Source organism: Carlito syrichta, unplaced genomic scaffold (genome assembly GCF_000164805.1).
Source record: "Carlito syrichta isolate Samal-C Ts95f unplaced genomic scaffold, Tarsius_syrichta-2.0.1 Scaffold76736, whole genome shotgun sequence".
In the NCBI taxonomy this organism is placed as follows: Eukaryota; Metazoa; Chordata; class Mammalia; order Primates; family Tarsiidae; genus Carlito; species Carlito syrichta.
In genome coordinates this window covers 59,272-80,705 of record NW_007020832.1, presented here as the reverse complement: position 1 = coordinate 80,705, position 21,434 = coordinate 59,272, and the positions used below count along the sequence as shown (strand labels likewise).

Below are 21,434 nucleotides of genomic sequence, written 5' to 3'. Positions count from 1 at the left end.
TAGGCATGTGAGTGTAGCCGCAGCCAATGCCTCTCTTCTAGCCTACTAATAAAATAGGGGGGAAAAAAGAAGAGAAAACTGGATTTAAAGGTTCATCGTACAGTATATAGACAGCCCACAAAAATATTATCAGGATGAGTTTATTAGCCTTGGTTCTTTTTTGAAAAGAATTTATAACGTTTCATCCTACCTGGTATCATCATTTAAATTCTTACTAGAGTAAGAATCCCCAGAGCTTGTTAGAAAAGTTTGTTTTCAAAAAGTAGATTCTGTCCTTCCTACCAAAATTTTCTTAGGCTCCTCAGTGTATCATCACAGCAGCCTTGTGACAATGATGTTAATCAGTGTTTTGTTAACATCGTTGCTCTTTAAAACCTCAAAGCATTAAGTGGGAAAGATACAAATATCCTTCTTTTGAAACGGAGAAATCAAGGCACAAAAGCATAAATAATATGGCCAAGGGCTCACAAAAGGTCAATAATGAAGTGTGTGAGTGTGCGTGTTTATCAGATACTGAGAAAATTCTGCAGTGCAGTAATACCAGGATAAGAGCCTTTGAGGTTCTGCATTAGAACAGCTGCTTTAGGATCTAGACTGTCTGAACTCAAAGGATCTAAGCTCAGTCACTAAGCCTGGCTGGAAGCAGTTTGGTTACTGTTAATGCATATGTAACCCGGGAAACTGATGCCTAGGCAGGTGAGAGGCACAGAAATCTGGAAACAGTGAGCCTAACCTCACAGATCATGAGCTCTCCAAAGTAAAATCTGTGTCTAATTACATTTTTAAAATAAAAAAAGAGAGAAGCTCTTTATTAAATATCTGGAAGTACTAAAAAGGACAAAGAAGAAAGCAACAAATTACTCCATGTCACACTATCTAGTACAAAAAAAAAATGTGGCATTCCAGATTTCTTTATAAGCAACTACAAGATAGAAAGATGGATGGATGGTTGCCATGGATGGAAAAATGAGCAAATGGATAAGGAAGGAAACAAAAAGAAGGGCAAAGAGAAATAAAACTGTATGAGAATTGAATCATATTGGATTTGTTCATTTAAGTGACATAAATGTAATCATACTTGAATTTAATGGAAAAAACACAAACTGAAGTGAACTGAAAAAAGTGCTAAACTTCAAATAAATATTTCGTAAAGGCCAAGAGATATTAGTTCCTGAAAAAGCCCTGTTATATTAAATCAAAAGAGCATGAAAGCTATTATAAGATTTGAGTCTTTGATTTTTCATTAAATACATGTTTAATTTTAGTATAGATTGATTCATTGCTATGAAAGATGATTTAAATAGCTGTTACCCTTCTTACACCTCTTCCCTTCTCACCTTCTCTATATTCTGATTTTGTTGATTATGTAATTTTTTACTATTTTAAGTTTTTATAACATTTACATAAATTACTATGATTGTAATTCCTTCAAGTTTTTATATTTAAATGTATTTAATATTCGCCATCAATTTCACCAAAGCTGATCCATTCCTGAATTCTTTATTTTGACTTATCACTTGGTGATACTTTGGAGTGCTGCTATGGCCAAATTTTAAAGTTTTTATCATTGGCTTAGTAGACAGGCTGTGTGTAGCTAAAAACAAGTGTCACAGGATCGACAGGTAGAGAAAGTGGCAAAGCACTGGTAAAACTGCTGCCTGGATAATTTGAAAGGCAGGCGAAGCACTTACTAATCTTTTTTTTTTTTTGAGTTGTACTTACCAATCTTAAAGCTCTAAGATAAACTGTTGAAAAGAGTGTTAGTGATTGTTGTCTTTTATTTGTAATACATTTGCTTTCAGCAAGAGCATAGATCTGGAGATTGATGGCCAGGATTAGGAACCTCATGATTTCCTTGCCATCAATTTTCAGATTTTATGATCAAAGGCTGTTGTCTTTTTCTGGTTCAACTGTGGCATGATATTTTTTCTTTATTTTATTTAGTTATCTTTCCTATTTTTTTGCTCAGTTCATTTCACGTTGAGAGAAAAATCTTTGACCTCACAAATATCACACCATCTGTATCTGAAATTGTCTCAAATAAAATTACCCCAGTACCTTCCATGTACTAGATGCTCAATAAATTTGGGATGATTTGAATAGAGTGTAGATGCTTAATTAATAATAACTGGTTGATTAAATATCCACTGTATTACAGAGTGTAGTGCTCTGGTGACAAAATATTATACATCTGTTTAAAGTAGCATTTAGGGCAACCCCCTCGGGTCCCCTCCCACTGTGGGAGCTTTACTGTCCTTTCAATAAATCCTGCTTTCTAATAAATAAATAAAGGAGCATTTGCAAGAACTTTCTAATAACATTGGAAGATATTTGTGAAATATTCACAAGTAAAAAGATCTCAAAACTTTCTCAAAAAAAAAACTTTCTCAAGGCCAGGCGCCGTGGCTCCCAGCACTTTGGGAGGCCAAGGCAGGTGTATTACTCTAGCCCAGAAATTCGAGACCAGCCTGGACAACATAACAAAACCTCTTCTCTACAAAAAATAAAAAATAAAAATTAGTTGGACATGGTGGTGCACTCCTGTAATCTCAGCTGCTCGGGATGCTGAGGTGGAAGGATTGCCTGAGCCCTGAAGGCCAATGCTACCATGAGCAGTGATTGACAGAGTGAGACCCTGACTCAAAACAAAACAAAACAAAAAAACCTTTTCTATATCAAAGTGTAAAGACAGGAATTCAAGAGTGTTACATATAAATAAAACATGATGTCCATGTATATACGTATGTGTGTGTACATATATACAAAGGAGGTCCCCAAAAAACCTGTAATTATTTTTTGGTGGGCCCCTCGTCGTATTGGCTTCCGCTGCTAGGTATTCTAGGAACCCATCGGCATCAGTGTACCAGCTAGTGTTGTTGTGAGAGGCTGCATTCAGCTTCAGTGAATTTTTTTTTTTTGGAGAGTCTTTCAACATGTTTGCCCATTTCATGATGGGTGGTTTACCTGTCCGTACCGCGCTGAGTGTTCAGCAGTTTTGATCAAAAATTACATGACCACCATGCCCCACCCTTCCTATTCACCAGATTTCTCCTCAAGCACCTTTTTTTGTTTGTTTCTCTTGATGAAGAAAGTCCTAAAGGGAGACATTTTGCCCATGTGGAACAGGTGAAATAAAAAATGGCAGAAACACTATAAATCATCAAAATTGATGAGTTCAAAAACTGTTTTTGAGCAGTGGAAAAAGCATCTCCATAGGTGTATTGCATCAAACGGAGGGTACTTTGAAGGTGGCTGAAGTCTAAACATGTGAGAATAAATATACAATTTTTAATAAATAAATTCTGGATTTAGATGCTGTAAAATACTGCATAAGATTTAAGCTACAGCCCTGTTTTCCTCAGTGAATTTAACCATCATAACTGACTTCTATACTTTCTCTGCCCTCTTCTCCCAGCATAATTTAAAGCAAACTCTGTTATCCACAACTGTAGTCACTGTTAAGTTTATCCAGATGTGTGCATGTGCACAGAATATATTTACTGGATGTATCATATTTTAAGTTCCCAGTGGAAATCTTGGAGGCCTAAAATAAATTCATCTCAAATCCCAAGTACTGCTTTGAATCCAGCCATCAAAGGCATAATTTTCAGCAAATGATTACATGCCAAAGTTCTGCCTATATTCTCTAAAGAACACAATGAACACGAACACTTTGGTTTCCAGAATAACTTAGCACAGACTTTAGAATGATCACTGGACAAATGGGTTTCACTTGCTAGAGAAAAAATTGCTATTCTCAACATTTTTTTCTTTGGAAAAAGTCTCCTAAAATAATAAGACATATTTGTTTCCACAGATAAGACATGAAACGGAATGTGGGTGAGGATGGAAGAGAAGGTTCATTAAGCACACCTCAGAAAGGGCAGACTTGGAGCCAGTGAGCTCAACATGGCGAGTGTGAAGTTCATATGAAATGGGCAATTGTTCCTGGATAAAACACAAGAGTCATCCAACCTGTTCCTGGAGACTTCTCTCATCATGAGAGAAGCAAGTGCACTCTAGACTTTGATTCAGGTTTCCCTGGATTAATACAATTGGAGATAGGGGCATGAAGAGGGGAATAATAAGGACACTTCTGGCTCATTGCTCTCCAGCAGATGCCAAGATCTTATACAACAGGACAATTTCCATTTCCTAAATACAATGATCATTTGAATATTTTATGTCTCAATATTTCTACTCTAATTCTACTGCTGTTCTCCAACACTGAGAAACAGTTTAGACAGAGAGAATCACCGAAATGGTTTTATAGATAGATATCTACAGTTTCCTCTCTCTGCCTTTATGTGCTTTTCATGTATCATGTTTTCAAATGGATTTCAGATTTGTCAACAAGACTGAGGTTGTGCCAAATGCCCCCTCCTCTGTGAGGTTGTTTGAGCAACGGCAGTTAGAACAGCAACAAATAGGCAATATATCAGAGAGATGTCTTCTCATTCACACGACTCTTCAACATTGAAGCTGACCATATGCTACACAAAAAGGACTTTGACAATGAGTTTGGCTTCTGCCCACTCGGAAGTAAGCTAAAACCAGAATGTCTTTTTGCTCAATTTCTCCAGATAACTCAAATTTTAAAATGAGTCTCAGCATGAAGTTTTGTTCTTAATTTTAAGTCACGCTATGTCTTTACATTGACCAGATTCTTAACAGTTCAACCTTAAGCTCTAAAGCAGTTTTATGATCTTTGACTGGACTTTATTTTCTATTTCAGACTAATGAAAGCTTCTGAGACAGATAAATTTTATTTGCTAATAGCCTGAATTATACCAAACCTCAGAATTTTGTCCAGCTTCTTCAAAGTAAAAACCTAAAAGAACAAACAAAACAACCACACACACGAATATGCAAATACACATTTATACACACACATACACACACACACACACACACACACACACACACACACACACAATGAAATAAGGAGAGGCATAACTCAAAATTAGGATTCCTTAAGAAGTTTCTGTTTTTATCTTTTTCTTTTTCTTTTTAATTGTGAAATATTCCTTAACAGAAACATTTTTCGCAAGTCACTTTCAAGGCATCTAAACAGCTGCTTTCTAAACTATGCCAGTAGAAATTAGCATGACTATTTGTAACAGATAAAAAAACTCAGTTGTTTACCAATAATTCTTCAGTACTAACAGCTGCATCACTGACTTTGGAAGTGAGGAAACACCTTCTAAATTATATAGATTTGAGCTGATGTGATCACTTTTCCCACTGATAATTAAATCCCAATATAGTTTGGTACCACATCTTTTATTCATGAAGTCATCTTTGGAAAACCACATTTTAATAACATAAAACAGATCTACAGTAGCACTAAAATTGAATGCCACTCAGTATATATGAACATTTCTGACAGATCACATCCAGTCAGTGTAGAGGCCTATTCATCACAGCACTCCGAGGGCCCAAGGATGCTTATTATGGGACCAGCATGAATACACCTTAGCTATCGGTAGACTATTTCTTCTACAACTACCAGAGAACTGGTGATACTAGGAGTCATCTTTTCTTGAGGAAAGATATCCTTTCATTTGGGTAGCTAGCCCCACCATGAGTTATTGTACCCTTCCCTTTTTCTGGGTTGTTCCATCTCATCAAGTTTCCTTAGCCTAATGTTATTAAGGGTGAATATACAACTCTATCTTCCATTAACAACCATATAAGACATTTTAAAAGCAGACTCCTTCAACAGGCTGGTTCAAACAGCAGTATCTGACAATATGGCAAGTAGTACACTTGATACTCTCAGGATTCAGGTTAAGAAATATATGCAGGTTTACTGGAAAAAAAAAAAACAAGGCACAAATATACTGTGCATTTACATGAACCATGGTTTGCACTTGAGAACAAAGGTTATCAAAATAGGTAGCAGAGGGTAAGAGGGTAATGTTCAAATGCCCAAAGCACTGCCTTCCATGAAAAAAGAGACAAATTTCTGTATTACATTCTCTGGTGTGTAATAGGAGCTAGAATGTCAGAGTTCTTACCAGTGATTCCAGAAATGAATACAGTCACTCGAGGTACTTTCTACAAGTTAAAACTAAGAAAATGACATGTGATCAAATACATGGAAGTGGCAATGACAGAGAACAAGTATTGAGTTTGAGGAGGATTTCTTAGCTATAAGGTTTTATCATTATTTATTCTCGCGTAGGTCTTCGCTGGAGATGATCAATCACGAGGAAGTCAATTTGGCATATTTGTCAAGATTGCAAAAACTTCTCACGCCATCATTAGTGTTTTAATTTGTCTTATTAGTGAGAATTAATTAGAGAGTAAATTGGTATATAAAACATATACACATGAATATGCATACGGTATTTTTAAATGCACTGATATTTCCCATTTCCTCCAGCAGAGGTCAGAAGATAGCAATACAGGAATATGAAAATCTATGAACCAAGATAATATTTTAGAGTGATTTTCTCCAGATAGGATTATGGAGGAGTTTTTAAAAATTATTTTTATTTAGCCATATTTTCTAATTATATTTTTTATAATACACGTATTGTACTTTTATAATAATTGAAGAGCAATAACATTTATTTTACATATTATGGAGCACTGCTGGTATATGTATATACCCTGTACTAAGTCAGGGATACTGCTTAATTATCTGTGTTGTCTTAGCTGCACATAGAGTATTGAAAAATAGTCTAAAAGGCTGCACATTTGGCCATCATTGTGAAAAATTATTTCAGTGTAACATCATTTTCTGCAATTGATGACAATAAACAACTCTCTCAAACAAGGGATTTAGTGTCAGAAAAAGACAAAGCATCCTGGACATAGCTCTGAACTGACAAAAATCCCTGCACACACAAAGAAGAATATAATCTTTGGTTATCTGCTTCATCTGGAGAAATCGAAGAGACGCTAGTGTTTTGAGAAGTCAATCTCTGCAAATCTTACAGGTAGAATAAAGAGACATAAGAAATTGGTCAACATGAACAACGTTTTTTAAAAAAAACCAAAGAACCCAACTAAGGGCACTAAGAACTGCTGATTGATGTTCAACAAATCCCACTATCACCATGCTGTTTTCATTTCTATTTCATGTGTCTCTTTTTCTGCTAGACACAGAAAGTAGCAAGGTGAAAAGGTTTATAAAACAAAATTTGAAAGTCAACCAAAACATTTGTTTATAAATAAAGGAAAACTTTTACTCATATTATACCAAATTTAGCAGGTGCTTCATTCCTGCTTTATTAAATGATTCATAATGTATGATCTGGTGTTTGTCTTGATAATATCACTCACAAGTAATATGAGGGTTTCAAAATTATTACAGAAATCAAAACTGACTGTTGCTATTTTTTTCTGTCCTCTAAAGTGAGAGTCCTTTCTACCAGTGAGAAATGGGGGCAAATGAGGAAGAAAGAGGAAAGACTGAAATTCAAAACCTCTGCAGTTCTGTGTGACTCCTGGGTGGAGCCTGGAGTAGGTGATTCTTTGCTTGTCAGAGAACATGAAGTGACTTTTTGGACCAAGATGAGGAATCTGGGAAAACAGAGGAGCAGAAAGATGTGAAGAGAGTCTGAAGACCAGCAACATAGTGGGAGATTGGAATCTGCAAGTAAAGGTGACCAGAGAGAATCTTCGTGGATGCTTTGGACTAAGGACCAAGCATTAGAATGTCCAATATTCAGTTCTAAGCTGTTTGTGTTTCTACCATTTATAAGCCCTCCAATGCTCAAACTTCAATTACGTCTTCTGCTCACAAATGTTTGAGGTGGCCTGAGGAAAATCAAGACAAATAGGTGAGTTTGAACCCAGGTTGGCATAGAGCAGAGGTGGGAAGTAAGTCACAGGTCATGAGATGTGGATGAGTATAGATGTCATGGAAGCAAGAACCATGAGCCACAAATGACCACGGGAATGAGAGCCCCAGTAAACTCATAGAAATCTTGAGAAGACCAATGGAGCATCCTCACAAAAGATTTGGGACTTGAGCCACTTTGATGGCAATCTCCAAAGAAGAATGAGGTATAGTACACAAAGCTAAAACTTCACAATGTTCCATTAGACATATTGCAAATACTCTTTATAATGTGCAGTTTAGGGCGGCATTTGTAAATCTTACACAGGTTTTTCTATAACATGAAGGAGTCCCAGGTATTTAAATATTTAATAAATAATCACAAATGTACTTTTCTCTAGAGACTTTGTTATCCATTTTACCAAATGGACAAAACAACTTCATCAATAACCTTCTTAAGCAGGTTTAGAATTTCCACTGTATTCTCCTTTGATGATAGTTAATGAATTCTCAGAATCACCAGAAATACCTTTATAAAATACATGTGCATCATCCAGAGATGCAGGAGAGCCTCTGACAATGATCTGGAACTCATACAGGGAAATACCCATAAAGAAGCTTTCAAACCCTTCAAAGTCTGGCCCAGGCTTACCTTTACATGGTGGATCAGATGCTCAACTTCATTCACTTTGTAGGTCTCCAAGCCTAGCTCCTTGGCTAATCTTAAGATGCGATTCTGAGTTGGCCCAACATAGGCTCCTCCAAGGTCCACATATTTAACCTTTTGATTCTATTTTGTCATAGAAAAAATAAAAGCAAACATTTGTGAAAATATTCTGAAAATGAAACAGATAGTTCTGAATTTTTTTTTTAAATTAACATTTCACAAGTTAAAGATACATCTTAAGGTGTATCTATGGAAAACTGGATTCTGTTCTCAATTCTACTTCATTCGTGTGACTTAGTTATTAAATCAGTCTTTAATTTAAAGCAAAATTGGTTGAACATTAAATAGGCAAGAGATTTCTGGACCTCATCATTCATAATATACCACAACATGATTTGGCTTTTAGTGTCCTGAATTTGTAAGTTGTGAATTGTTGATGAATCTCTTTACTCAGTATTCAGGCTAATTTTGAGAGGCCTAATGCTAGAGAAAAAGCAAGAAATAAAATTGTCACTTCTTATGTGGTTTGTTAATTCAGGTATCTGAAAGATAGCACCAGGGAATATTTGGTCATAATTTGGACTTTGCAATTGCTTTTATGTTTAATAGTATTTTTTCTATATGGCTTTAAATTGGCTTCATTTCTAATGACTAAGGGGCAATCTATTAAAAAGAAATGAGGATTTAAATTTCTCTATCTCTGAACAGATCTAAGCAAAACCAGGCTCATACTAATCAGGGACACCAGAAATGATTCTCCTTTCCTGTTTTTGTTTGTTTGCTTGTTTATTGTCTAGTTGTCCACTCAATTTCACCATGCAGTTTTCACAAGGGATCTTCATTTTATTCACTGAAGTATTATAAATACTATATTAGTTGCCCAATAAATTTTCTCAAAAAATAAAAGAAGGGTGTTTTTAAAAAAAAAAAAAAACTCAGCACATAAGCATACTAAATCAGTCTCATTTATGTAAAAGGCACTTTCATGTTATATTTTGTGGGGAATATGAAAATTTCAAGAACTGGAGGAGATAAGATATACACAGGTCAGAACCTATAAGGCAACATATAATAATTGTCCGTGTATGGAACATATTAAGTGGTATAAACACAGAAGAAAAGCAGTAGCTTTTGATTGATGTTAAAAGGGATGACATCCTGAATGTGTGTGAAAGTTTTTCCATATGACAAAGATTAAAAAAGATATTTAAGGAACAGATGATGGCAAAGCGATGACCAGCAGACAAGAAGGGCTAAGGCCAATGTGGAGACTTGCATAGAACCAGAAATAGAGTATAGGTTATATGTCAGGGTTAATGACAGATAAGGTTTTCAGGTAGAAAGGCCCTAGCTCCCAAGACTGGGTAAGGTACCCTATTATATCTTCTGTGACACCACTCCAAGTTGGCACCCATCCCCAGTTTAACATTTCTCTTGATGAGTTACAGTTAAGCAATTACAAGTGTGCCCCAGAAAACTATGAGCTCTTTGGGTCAAGGCCATGCTTCAGTGATCCCTGTGTCTGACACGTAATAGGTACTCAGTAGGTATTTGTTGAGAACAAATTGACTTGCAAAGAAGTTGACTAAAAGTTAGACATGTATCATTGCTGAATTCACTTCCAAAAGAAGAGCTGAAGTTGGGTTGGGGAGCAAGGGAATGGGGAGCTGTTCATCAAAGAGTACAAAGTTTCAGCTAGACAGGAAGAATACGTTCTGAGGTATTTATTGCATAGTAGAGTAATTGCAGTCAACAATAATGTTTTATATATTTCAAAATAGCTAAGAGTAAATTTCATACATATCGCCACAAAAATGTTAAGTGAGTCACGATGATAGATATGTTCAGTAGCTTGATTGAATCACTCCAATTGTATACATAAAACTGAGCGTCACATTGTACTCGATAAATGTAGTACAATTATGATTGCCAATTAAAAATAATATAAATGTATGAATAAATAAATGAGAGATAGTCTCTCCAAAAAAACCCTGAAGTTTAGTTCGTATGGTTGTAATGATTGTGTTGATGTTAGAGAAGCCTTGAAGTTAGGGATAGAAAGTACAAAAAATTGTGATAGTCTTCATCCTATTTCACACACACACACACACACACACACACACACACACACACACACACGCCTGCCCATTTCTCTCCTTCCCAACCCTAACTCTATGATGCCAAATATCATGATTTGAGAAGACAAAAAGGGACAGAAGAAAGAGTTGAAAGGGAGGCAAACTGAGACTAGGTGTGAAGAATGTTTCAGAGTAATTTTCACCTCAAAAAGAGTCCACTGAAATTTAAGACCTTCAGGGGAAAAAAACTTAACAAAACCCAGCTTTAATCCCATATTTCTCTACTTGATTCTTAATGTCTTACCCTGATAGTGTAAGTCCTGCCTCCCACACGATCCCGGGCTTCTAGAACAACCACATTCAGGCCAGAGTCATGTAGAAGTTTGGCTGCTGCCATACCTGGGAGAAAATACAAGAAAACATCAGGATCAAATACTGTATGTGGATGCCAGACAAGCTCCTCATGCTAACAGTCAATGAGAAAGGTCCATGTTGGCTCACAGACGTGGCCTACTGTCACTTTCAACTTACAGGTGGATAGGGTTTCTCAATAGAGGCCCAGAGTCCAAGTCTGGGAAACCAACAGATAATTCCAGAAAGAACAAAAGGGTTTACATTTTTTGGTAAATGTCTCAAATCTTAAAAAATCCTTGACTGCTATAGAAAAATGTCTATTTTAATGGCTAAATTGCATGTCTGACAACATAGATGACAACACGAGGCCCCACTCAAGAGAAATGAATGAGCTGCAGCAGACACAGGACCAACTCTAGCTACTGATTTTATTCTCAGGGTAAATCTGAAAATCTGGTCAACTGGGGAGGATAGGCCTTCAAAGTCTTTGCAAGAAACTGGGATTTACTGTCAAAATTGGACTTTTGGAAGTTGGCACAAAATTTCAAAAACAAGGACACAAAATCCAACCCCTTTTGCATCCTAATTTCCCAATATGACCCATTGCTGAAGAATGAAATGACTCCATGAAAGCACCCAGTTAATTATTAATTTAGTCAAAAATACTTACTGTCTAGTACGTTTTCATTACCACGAATTTAGTTTTTATTTATTATTTATTTATTTATTATTTTGAGTTGGAGTCTCACTCTGTCACCCAGGCAGGAGTGCAGTGGCACATTCACAGCTACCCCAGCATTGACCTGCTGGGATCCCACGATCCTTCTGCTTCAGCCTTCTAAGTAGCCAGAACTACAGGCACGTGCTACCATGCCTGACTAATATTTTTGTGATCTATTGTAGAGATGAGGTCTCGACAATTTGCTTGGGCTGGTCTCGAATCCGTGGGCTCAGGCAATTCACTGGCTTCGGTCTCCCAAAGTGGTGGGATTACAGGCTGAGCCACCAAGCCCGGCCAAGAATTTAGTTTTTAAAAACCCACAGTTTGATTAAGGAAAATTCACATATAAAAACTTTACCCATTGTGATGGTTGCTTTTAGCTGTCAACTTGACTAAATTGAAGGATACCTAGGTGGCTGGTGAGTGAGGGTGTTTACAGAGAAGACTGGCTTTTGAATCAATACACTGGTAAGAGAAAGACATGCTCTCAATGTAGGTGAGCACCATTCAATTGTCTGGGGCCCTTCTGGGGAAGAAAGGGGACTCTCTCTCTTCCTTCCAGAGCGGGAAAGTTTTTCTCCTCCTGCCCTTGGGTATCAGACTGCAAGTTCTTCAGCTTTAGGACTCTGGGACTTGCATCAGTGGCCTCCCGGAGGCTCTGGGACTTTTGGCCCTGAACTGAGGCCTGCACCATTAGCTTCCTTAGTTCTGAGGCTTCCAGACTAAGCTGGCTTCTCTAGTACTCCAGCTTGCAGATGGCCTATCATGGGGGCTTCTCTGCCTCTGTGAAGGTGTCAGCTAATTCCCTTAATAAATCCCCTTCCACCTGTCCTTTTGGTTCTGTCTCTCTGGAGAACCCTAACTAATACACCCATTTTGGTGTAGAGTTCAAAAAGTTTTGACAAAATACAAAGCATAGTGTGGCGACTGTGTGTGAAGTATTTGGTACTAATTCATCCTGGATGTAGTTTTTGGTCTCAGAGCTTTTAAAATTCTGGTTCTTTAAAACCGCTCTTATAGAATTTAGCAAGAGTTTTCTCAGATAACAGAACTCTTCCCCTGATAAACTGAATTTTCTCAGCTCCAATGACCTTACTCATTTGCTTTATGAGACCAAACAAAATCAAGGACATGCAAGACACTGTCATGCCTTACACATAAATAAAACAGCTTCTATCCTGTCTTTTGAAAATAATAATTCTGTGACTTTCAGACCCCATTATTGCAAAAATAAAAAATGATTCTTACAAAAATAGCTATTACTCATATAATGTTGTATCCTAAGTGCTTTATTATATTAATTCAATGAATTTTTATAACAACCCAATGAGATAAGGTGCTGTAATATTTCCATTTTATGACTGAAGAAACAGAAACCTAAAGAGGTGTCCAAGGTCCCATAAGGAGTAGGTCAAAGCTAGTTCCACTCCAGCATCTGTATTCACAACCACTACACAATACTGCCTTCCCCAAGGCCCTCATGGCCATCCTCCTCATTGATCATATCTCCTAATTTTTGCTGCAGGGAGAAATTGCATTTCAAAAGATATTTTTCACTTTGTTTGGATCAACATGTTTTAAAGACTTACTTGTGTCTTGTGGTTTGATAAGAATCCATATAACATAAAATATGAGCCCACATTAAAAACCATGAAAAGCCAAGGCTTTGGTCACCATCTATCGATGATCTTAAAGGAGAAAATCCATTTTTCAGAGAGGGCTGATTTGACATTTCATTATTTGGGTTAATTCGTCTTCCCATCCTTGTCACTGGGGACAGGGCCAAGGCTTTCAATTTGTGATAGAATAACAGTTTCAAGGTCCACAATCCCTCTGCAGTGCATACTAGCATTGCACAACCCTAATTTAAGAAGGCATGGCTTAGATTTTTTTACTCCATTTTCCTAATTTTAACTCCATAAGGGAAAAAAAACTCCTCTTTAAATTCAAAATTGCAAACAATTCAAGGACGTTTTCTTATCAAGCATCAGTTTGACAAATGAAATAACATGCAGTCATAGTTACAGCTGTTATCACAAAGGGATTCTTGAAGGAAATTCATCACTTGTATACACTAGCATTTCATATTCCACAAAGTATACTGTCTTTTAGTAAGTGCAGTTACCCAATAATATCTGATGCTAAAAATAAACAGTTTTTAAAACAAACCAGGGGTGTTTCAAACCATTGAATAGAGTTCTCTATGCTCATGTACCTTAAAAAAATTCTAAAGAGAACATTACAAAAATATCTTTAAATAGGGCAGCACAAAAGTATGTTGCTAAGACACCTTGCAATTTAGGTCACTAATGTTCATAGGAGGTAGCCAACCAAAATGCTTGTTGGGCATCAAATGACAAAAATTAATTTGAAAAATAACTGGTCCAATATCGATGACTTAGGGAAGTCACTGAAATTAGAAGAAGGAAATTTAGGGTAGCTAAGAAACTAAGGAGTTAGAGTCTGGTCAGGATGTGATTAATATTGTCTAGAAGAGGTAGCTCTTAAAAATCTTTCTCAGTGATGACTGATACAAGGAGTAATGGTTTGACTGCTAAAGACTAAGTAAACAATTAACTTTACAGAGCCTCCCATGCTTACAGGAAAGTCGTTTCCCAAGAGTTCTTTCCTGTGTTGGTTGTTTGGAACTTTTAACACATTTGCTACAGAAACAAAAATATGGGAGATGGTACATTATCTGGGAAGTCTGAGAATTTTCAAGTGCAATACTATTGCAAATAAAATCATAAAGTAACAGAAATATATTTGTCTTAAGAACACTGGACAATGTAATTGCCATGGTTAAACACTTATGCAATAGTCTTCTGATATAATGCAATTAACAGATTTTTTTACAAAAGGAAATGCCTACAGTAATAATAACCACCATCATAAAACATGAAGCACTTTGGTCTGGGTGAAGTGCTTTCCACATAAAGCTTAGGTGATACTCACCACAATGCTAAGGGGTAAATATTATTATCCTCATTTTAAAAAGAAGAAATAGAGGTTTTAGAGTTGTCCAATGACTTACTGTAGGTTACACAATTAGTAAGTGACAAGGTCAGAGTTCAACTCAAAACCTGAAATCTTAGGCACTACCCTTGGACCAAAAGGGAAAATTAAAAACACACTAACTCTATAGATACACTGATGGATGTAAAGTGTCTTAAAACATTCTGTTCTGTATCTAAATATAAAAATCCTAAATATCATCTTTTCTCTTAAAGAGACATTTAACTTTAGCAGATAATTTAGGAGCAAGCTTATAGTCACTTTGCACTTTTAGAAAGCTAACGAAACTTGAATTTAACATGCAGAATCAATTAGTATCTTACAAACTGATGGTTATTCAGCACTTTTAGAAGCAGTCCCTATGTGTCTCTGACAGGCCCTTGAGTGAATAACCATAGCATGGCACATACAAATAATGGTAGACTAATATCTAATGCTATGAAATTATAAAAATTTCAGAGTGGTTTACTTGGAAAAGATTTCATCAAAGTGATGACTATCTCAATTATGATTAGACACTCAAATTATTTTAAATACCTGGAAATCAGTGTTGTCCAGCATTAGTAACATTCTGTGCTTCTAGTTTTGTGCCATGAAAAATGGCCCAAGTTAGATGCTATAAGAGACTGGGAAGTTACACAGTGGAGGTAACACAGAAGGGACCTCTTCACAGTGTCTTAAGAGCAGTTGGATATGAAGGGAAGGGTAAAATCAAAATCACCATCTGCCTCATTCTTTGTTTTGTCAATCTGTTTCACCTTCTTCATATTAAAATTTGATATTTAACAAAAGTTTTAAAATATTTTAAAATGCAAACTTAATTGTCTTGAAAACAGTATGAAACAGAAGTACTTAGATACTACATAAGGACTTTTTCCCTGTTTAAAGTTACGAGACCCCTACATATCACCATACACAAAAATTAACTCTAAATGGATCAAAGACCTATATGTAAAACCTCAAACTATAAGAATCTTAGAAAATGCAGCCAATACCCTTATGGAAATTGGAACTGGCAACCAATTCCTGATCAAAACCCCAACTGCTCATACCATAAGATAAGATAGACAAGTGGGACCTCATCAAACTGACAAGCTTTTTTAAAGCCAAAGAAACCATCAAGAGAGCAGGGAGATAGCCCACAGAATGGGAAAAAAATATTTGCCAACTGTATATCTGACAAAGGCCTAACATCTGGGATCTACAAGGAACTCAAACACTTTGAAAGGAAAAAACAAAAGGCCCCATTAAAAAGTGAACAAAAGACATGAATAGATACTTTTCAAAAGAAGATATATGGGCAGCCAACAGACACATGAAAAAGTGCTCAGCCTCACTAATTATCCAAGAAATGCAAATCAAAACCACATTGAGATAACACCTGCCCCAGAAAGAATGGCCACCATTAATAAAACAAACAACAACAGATGTGGAGAAAAAGGAACACTTCTACACTGCTGGTGGAATACAAACTAGTGCAACCTCTTTGAAAAACAGTGTGGTGATTTCTGAAAGAACTGGAAATTGACCTTCCATATGATCCAGCAATTCATCTACTGGGAACATACCCAGAGGAGCACAAATCATTCTACCAAAAAGATACCTGTACACACATGTTTGTTGCAGCTCTATTCACAATAGCAAAAACATGGAACCAACCATGCTGCCCATCGAAGCTGGACTGGATTTTAAAAATGTGGTACAGATACTCAATGGAATATTATGCAGCCATAAAGAAGGACAAACATATGGGCTTCACAGCAACTTGGATGGATTTAGAGTCGATCATACTCAGTGATCTATCACAGAAACAAAGAACAGAGTACCATGTGTTCTCACTCATAAGCGAACCTTGAACAATTGTAATACTATAAGAAAGGGATTGGCAGTAGTTGGAAACTGCCAGGGGAAGGAAGGAGAGATTGGCAGTTAAGGAAAATTACCAGGGGAAAGAGGGGCACACCTCATCAACAAGGGTACCTGCATAATGAACATTTTTATACTTAACCCTGAATTGTACCCCACATTTTTAAAATAAAGAAAAAAAGGTTACGAGAGAGAGAGAAAGGGAGACTGACTCATATTAATCAAAATTGACAATCAAATTCATTGTACCTCAAAACATCCCTAACTTGTAGCCCTGGTAAATGATATAGGCATGCCCACAGGACAGATAAGAGCTAAAATAAGATAAGCAAATATCCCTCATCTCCTGTGTCATTTCTTACAAAGTAATGGTTTTGTGAGGAAATTCTAGAAACAACTAACTAACCTTCTGATCAAAGAACTAGAATTCTTTAATGTCTCTAAAGAGAATGCTTTTTAGTTTAACAAAAATACATACCCAAAAGGTCTGAGGTAAGAAGGCAGTTATCCTCAATTTGAAATCAAATTTATTAAGGGAAAGTGGTATTTGTAGGTAGAATTCAGATGGTCATTGTTGAATTTTCCAACATGGGGTAGCAAGGAGACCCTGAGCAGGTAAAGTCATCACTGAAAACAACTAACATTTTGAGCACTCACTATGTGCCAGCTTCTCTTTTAAGTGTTTTAAGAACTTATTTATCCTCCCAATAACTCCATGAGGTGGACAAATGTTGAAGGTGAAGCATAGAGAGGCCAAGTAATGTGCCCAAGGTCACACAGCTAGCAAGTGGTGAAGCCAGTATTCAAATCCAGGTAATCTGACTCCAGGCAACAAGCACGCTGGCAGCCTTGATGAAAAACTGAAAACGGTCCCTTTAGCATCATGGACCAGATAAGCATCAGGGCCACTCTTAGCACACTGGTGCATGCCTTTGTGTAAATTACAAGAAGGCACACATTCCTGGCTAGTAAATTTCCAAAAGTCATCCTTCCTTCAGACAAATGTAGCCCTCATCAGTACAAATGACTTGACTGGCAGAGTGGAGGCTGGACTGCATCCCCTTCCACTGCATCAGCAAGGTGTCCTTGTGCAGGGCACCACCTGAACATTTTATGCTGTGACCTTGAAGTTCAGAAAAAATACTTCCTGAACAAAAAAAATTTAACTATTTATTCTTTCTCTCCTCAATGCTAGTACACAGTTGGCACTTAAACATTTGTTGAATGGATTTATTTAATACCTTTCAACAGAGATGACATTTAATTACTTGGTCAATAAATAAACAAATGATTGCAGTTGTATGTGCATATGCATAGTATTTTAAATATAGTATAAGAAACTAAAATATTTAGGCATACTGAAACTGATTTCCCCTGGTCACACCGGAAATAGTAATGAAAACCCTTGAATTTTTCAAAGGGAAAGAAAGATAGCCAATTAATAGTAATAATCACTTTATATTTATACTGCACTGCACAATTCCAACTCTCACACACAATCAGTCCTTAACAATAACCCTGTGAGGTTGGTATTGGTTATTCCCATTTTCAGACCAGGAAATGGAGGCTCAGAAAGCTTCAAGGGCTTGCTCAGAGTTATAGTTAGCAGTGGCAGTTAGGTCTGAAACTATTTTGTTTCTGTGTCCTATGTGTTTTCCATCAGTCACATTACCTCCTGTAGCATACAAAGACCCATGTTGCTAAAACAAAGTTCTCAAAGCATGCAGTTTTGAAATCAGAACATTTTAAATTAACTTTCTTGGAAAGAATATGTTAATGAAAATCACCTGGAGCCTGTCAGTGTCCAAAGCTCTGGGACCATATCATTAGAGGAAGATCCAAAGGCATTTGGAACAACACAGCACTCTTTAGGGAGGCTCCATGAACTACACATTAAGAGGTGCTTTGGCCAAATAGCTCCTCCTCCTTAAGTTGAAACTGACTTCTCTTCCCTGAGAATGCACCAATCACAATTTTGGGGAAAATCTAAACAACACTTGACATAAACCAAACATACCAATGTGTTCCATCATTTTGATCATTGAAAAGCAAAGTCTAAAATGACATTACTCACATCTTGTCCTCCCAAATGAAAAAGATACATCCAAGCCTTCTTGGAAGCATGGTAACCTTTACTGTGTTTTTTTTTCTAAGACCATCAAAATATATAACAAAAAAATAGCAATAGCTTGTAAAATGGAGACCTTTACTGAAGCCTAAGGCTGTAGGATGATTTATGTTCTTGAAAAAGATAAAAAACATCAAGCTTTCATAAGTTACCATAGAAACCTTTCTCCAGATGCAGCCGCTTCAAGATACTAGAATGAGATTGCCTTCCAAGACCTTTCAGAATATGTCTAAAACCATAAAAATTGTTTCTTCATCGTACTTTATATGCAAATGAATGCATTTTTCTAAAATGTCAGCAATCATAATGAGCCTTGTTTCATATCCAAGCTTTTGTCTTTACCCTTTGTTGTTTGAAGGAGTTGACTATCTTTTGTGTATTTTAATTGTGGTAGACACAATCTGTTTTCACTTTACCCCAACATGGTCTCCCATGAATAAAGAAAGCAAACTCAGAAATTACAGCTTTGTCTTTCTCAAGCTTGTGTGCTACATTATTAATTTTTAAAAGTGTTCAATAAGACTAAATTTTTAATTTACCTGCCTCAAATCCTTGTAGGAATTAGATGAAATGTGTATGAATAAATAAACACACACTTTTAAGAAAACTTGCTTTTTAAATATAGAAGATAATCACACGGTGCCATGATCATTTCCTTAATGGAGATCTAAGGACGAAACATTTCATTGACATGACAGTAGCACTCCTATAGATTACCAACACAATTTTTAGAATCACAAACATTTTTAAGGCAGACTGTAAAATTAAAGAGATATGAGTCACGCCCTCCCTAAAGCCCATTCTCTGAAAGAGATGGGTGTTACAAATGTCATGAAGAGGGTCAGAGGTCTGCTGTAGAGTACCTTGACTACCTCTCCATAAAAACATTTCCTTTCACCAAAATTGAGATGATGGATTAGAAATTCTAGAGAAAGAGGAGAAAATGTGTGTGTTGCCAAGGAAAAGAATTCTGAGTGTGATGTAATGAGGGATAGGAAAAAATGAAGTTACAAAGGAGTCATTTCACAATGCTAAAGCCTGGTGCTCCCTCTGTCTTCTGGGAGCCTAAAGAGCCTGTGGAGGATGGCCCAGGAGCTTTACTTTGCCTGCTCCTCAAACACACCTGTGAAACAAAGACCAAGGCAGTAAGCAATATTGCAAGTACCAGAGTAGAATGAAAACACCACCTTGTCAAGGACAAGGCAGGATGTAGAGATCTATACCTGACAGGCCACTTCCCAGCTGCATAATCTCAGACAAGAGTCCTCACCTTTCTGGGACTTACTTTCCCTATCCATAAAATAAGGTGATTAAATTAGGACCCTTCTAATCTGTGTATCGTCTATATGAGACAAGGTGGTGATTTCATAAAAGCTGAGATCTCATTATATAGGCAATGTCTTCATGACCCCAAAGAATCTAGCCCAAAGTCAGCCCTGTGGAGCATGAACTTTGAGTGTCATCAATAGGTGTGAATAAAAACATGTGATTTAATAAAAACATGTGCTAGGATAATTATGGATGAAATATCATGATGTCTGTGACACTTTGAAACGCATCAAAAAAACAAGAAGGATTGAGACATGGGGAAAAATGGATAGATGGATACAATGGAATAAGGCAAATACAGCAAAAAAGAAAAGTTGTAGACTCTAGTTAGTGAGTATATGAGTACTGACTACACAATTTTTTGAAAATCTTCATAATAAGAAAATTCTGGAAAAAAAAATTAAACTGGTTTCTATTCAGCTGGACTTGTCAGAGCCTTAGTGAATCATGCAACTCCATCAGGAGATACTATATACTATTTGCATAATGTCTTAGTCTTTATAACTTATTGGGCAACAGGAGAGGGAAGCGATTTTTCTCAAAGGCAGAAATTTCTCCTTACATATTTTGGGAAAATACCTAAAGTAACCGATCAATTTGGTCAATGTGGTTAAAATTTGTGGTAGGTTCATCACAGAACCCTTCTCTAAAAAAAAAATTATCTTCTCTTCCTTCCAACAATCCAAACATAGTTAACAGCACCATTGTCCTTAGGCTGTGCTTTATTAAGGAATTGATGTCCAAAACGTGACTTGCCTCTAGGAAAGAACAAAGCCTAACAGAGGAGGTACTGTGAAGGCAAGGAAGAAGGTGACTACAGGTATTTGGAAAGAAAGCTTCCAAAGGGCAGAAGTGCATTAGGATAGCCCAGTTATAGAAAAGTGGAAAATGGACCGGGCATGGTGGCTCAAGCCTGTAATTCCAGCACTTTAGGAGGCCAAGGTGAGGGGATTGCCTAAGCCAACAGGTTCGATAACAGCCTGGGCAACTTGGCAAGACCTCGTCTCTACAATGCACCAAAAAAATTAGCCGGGTGTGGTAGCCCGCACCTGTAGTTCCAGCTACTTGGAAGGCTGAGGTGAAAGGCTTGCCGGAGCCCAGCAGGTCAACACTAGGGTGGCCGTGAGTGTGCCACTGCACTCCAGCCTGGGCGATGGAGTGAGACTCCAACTCAAACAACAACAACAACAACAACAAAATGTTTAAGAAAGAAATGTGGAAAATGATGAAATGAGAAAGAAAAAGACAGGGAAGGTTGCCGCTTTCTTCTTTCAGGACACGAGGTGTGGCAGGAGCACCCAGGCAAAGGTAGGCCAAAGATAGGTCTAGGGACAATGTTCTCAGCTGGAGCCTGGAGAAAGGGAAAGTGTGCTGCCACCTCTGATGAGTCATAGGTTAGCCAAAGGACAGCCAGATGAGTAAGTTTGGGTAGCATGGTGTCATGGGTTGAATTAAGTCCCCCCAAATTCATATGTTGAAGTCCA

The 21,434-nt window shown here is 37.0% G+C and overlaps 1 protein-coding gene across 3 annotated transcripts in view; it reads right to left on the bottom strand.

The window, feature by feature from the left end:
* MAOB (monoamine oxidase B) overlaps positions 1 to 19,872 on the bottom strand; it is an 86,279-nt gene extending 66,407 nt beyond the window's left edge. Inside the window, exons 1-3 of one of the 3 annotated variants that reach the window (XM_021710326.1) lie at positions 19,845 to 19,872; positions 10,842 to 10,936; positions 8,445 to 8,582 (exon numbers count right to left, since the gene is read on the bottom strand). In XM_021710326.1, the coding sequence (XP_021566001.1) occupies positions 8,445 to 8,582; positions 10,842 to 10,936; positions 19,845 to 19,869 (258 nt within the window). In that variant the 5' untranslated portion in view covers positions 19,870 to 19,872. Of the gene's footprint in view, positions 1 to 8,444; positions 8,583 to 10,841; positions 10,937 to 11,068; positions 11,104 to 18,280; positions 18,444 to 19,844 lie in introns of those variants that run through there. The other 2 variants (XM_021710320.1, XM_008053970.2) reach the window with 2 other exon arrangements.
* Between the last annotated feature and the right edge of the window lie 1,562 nt (positions 19,873 to 21,434).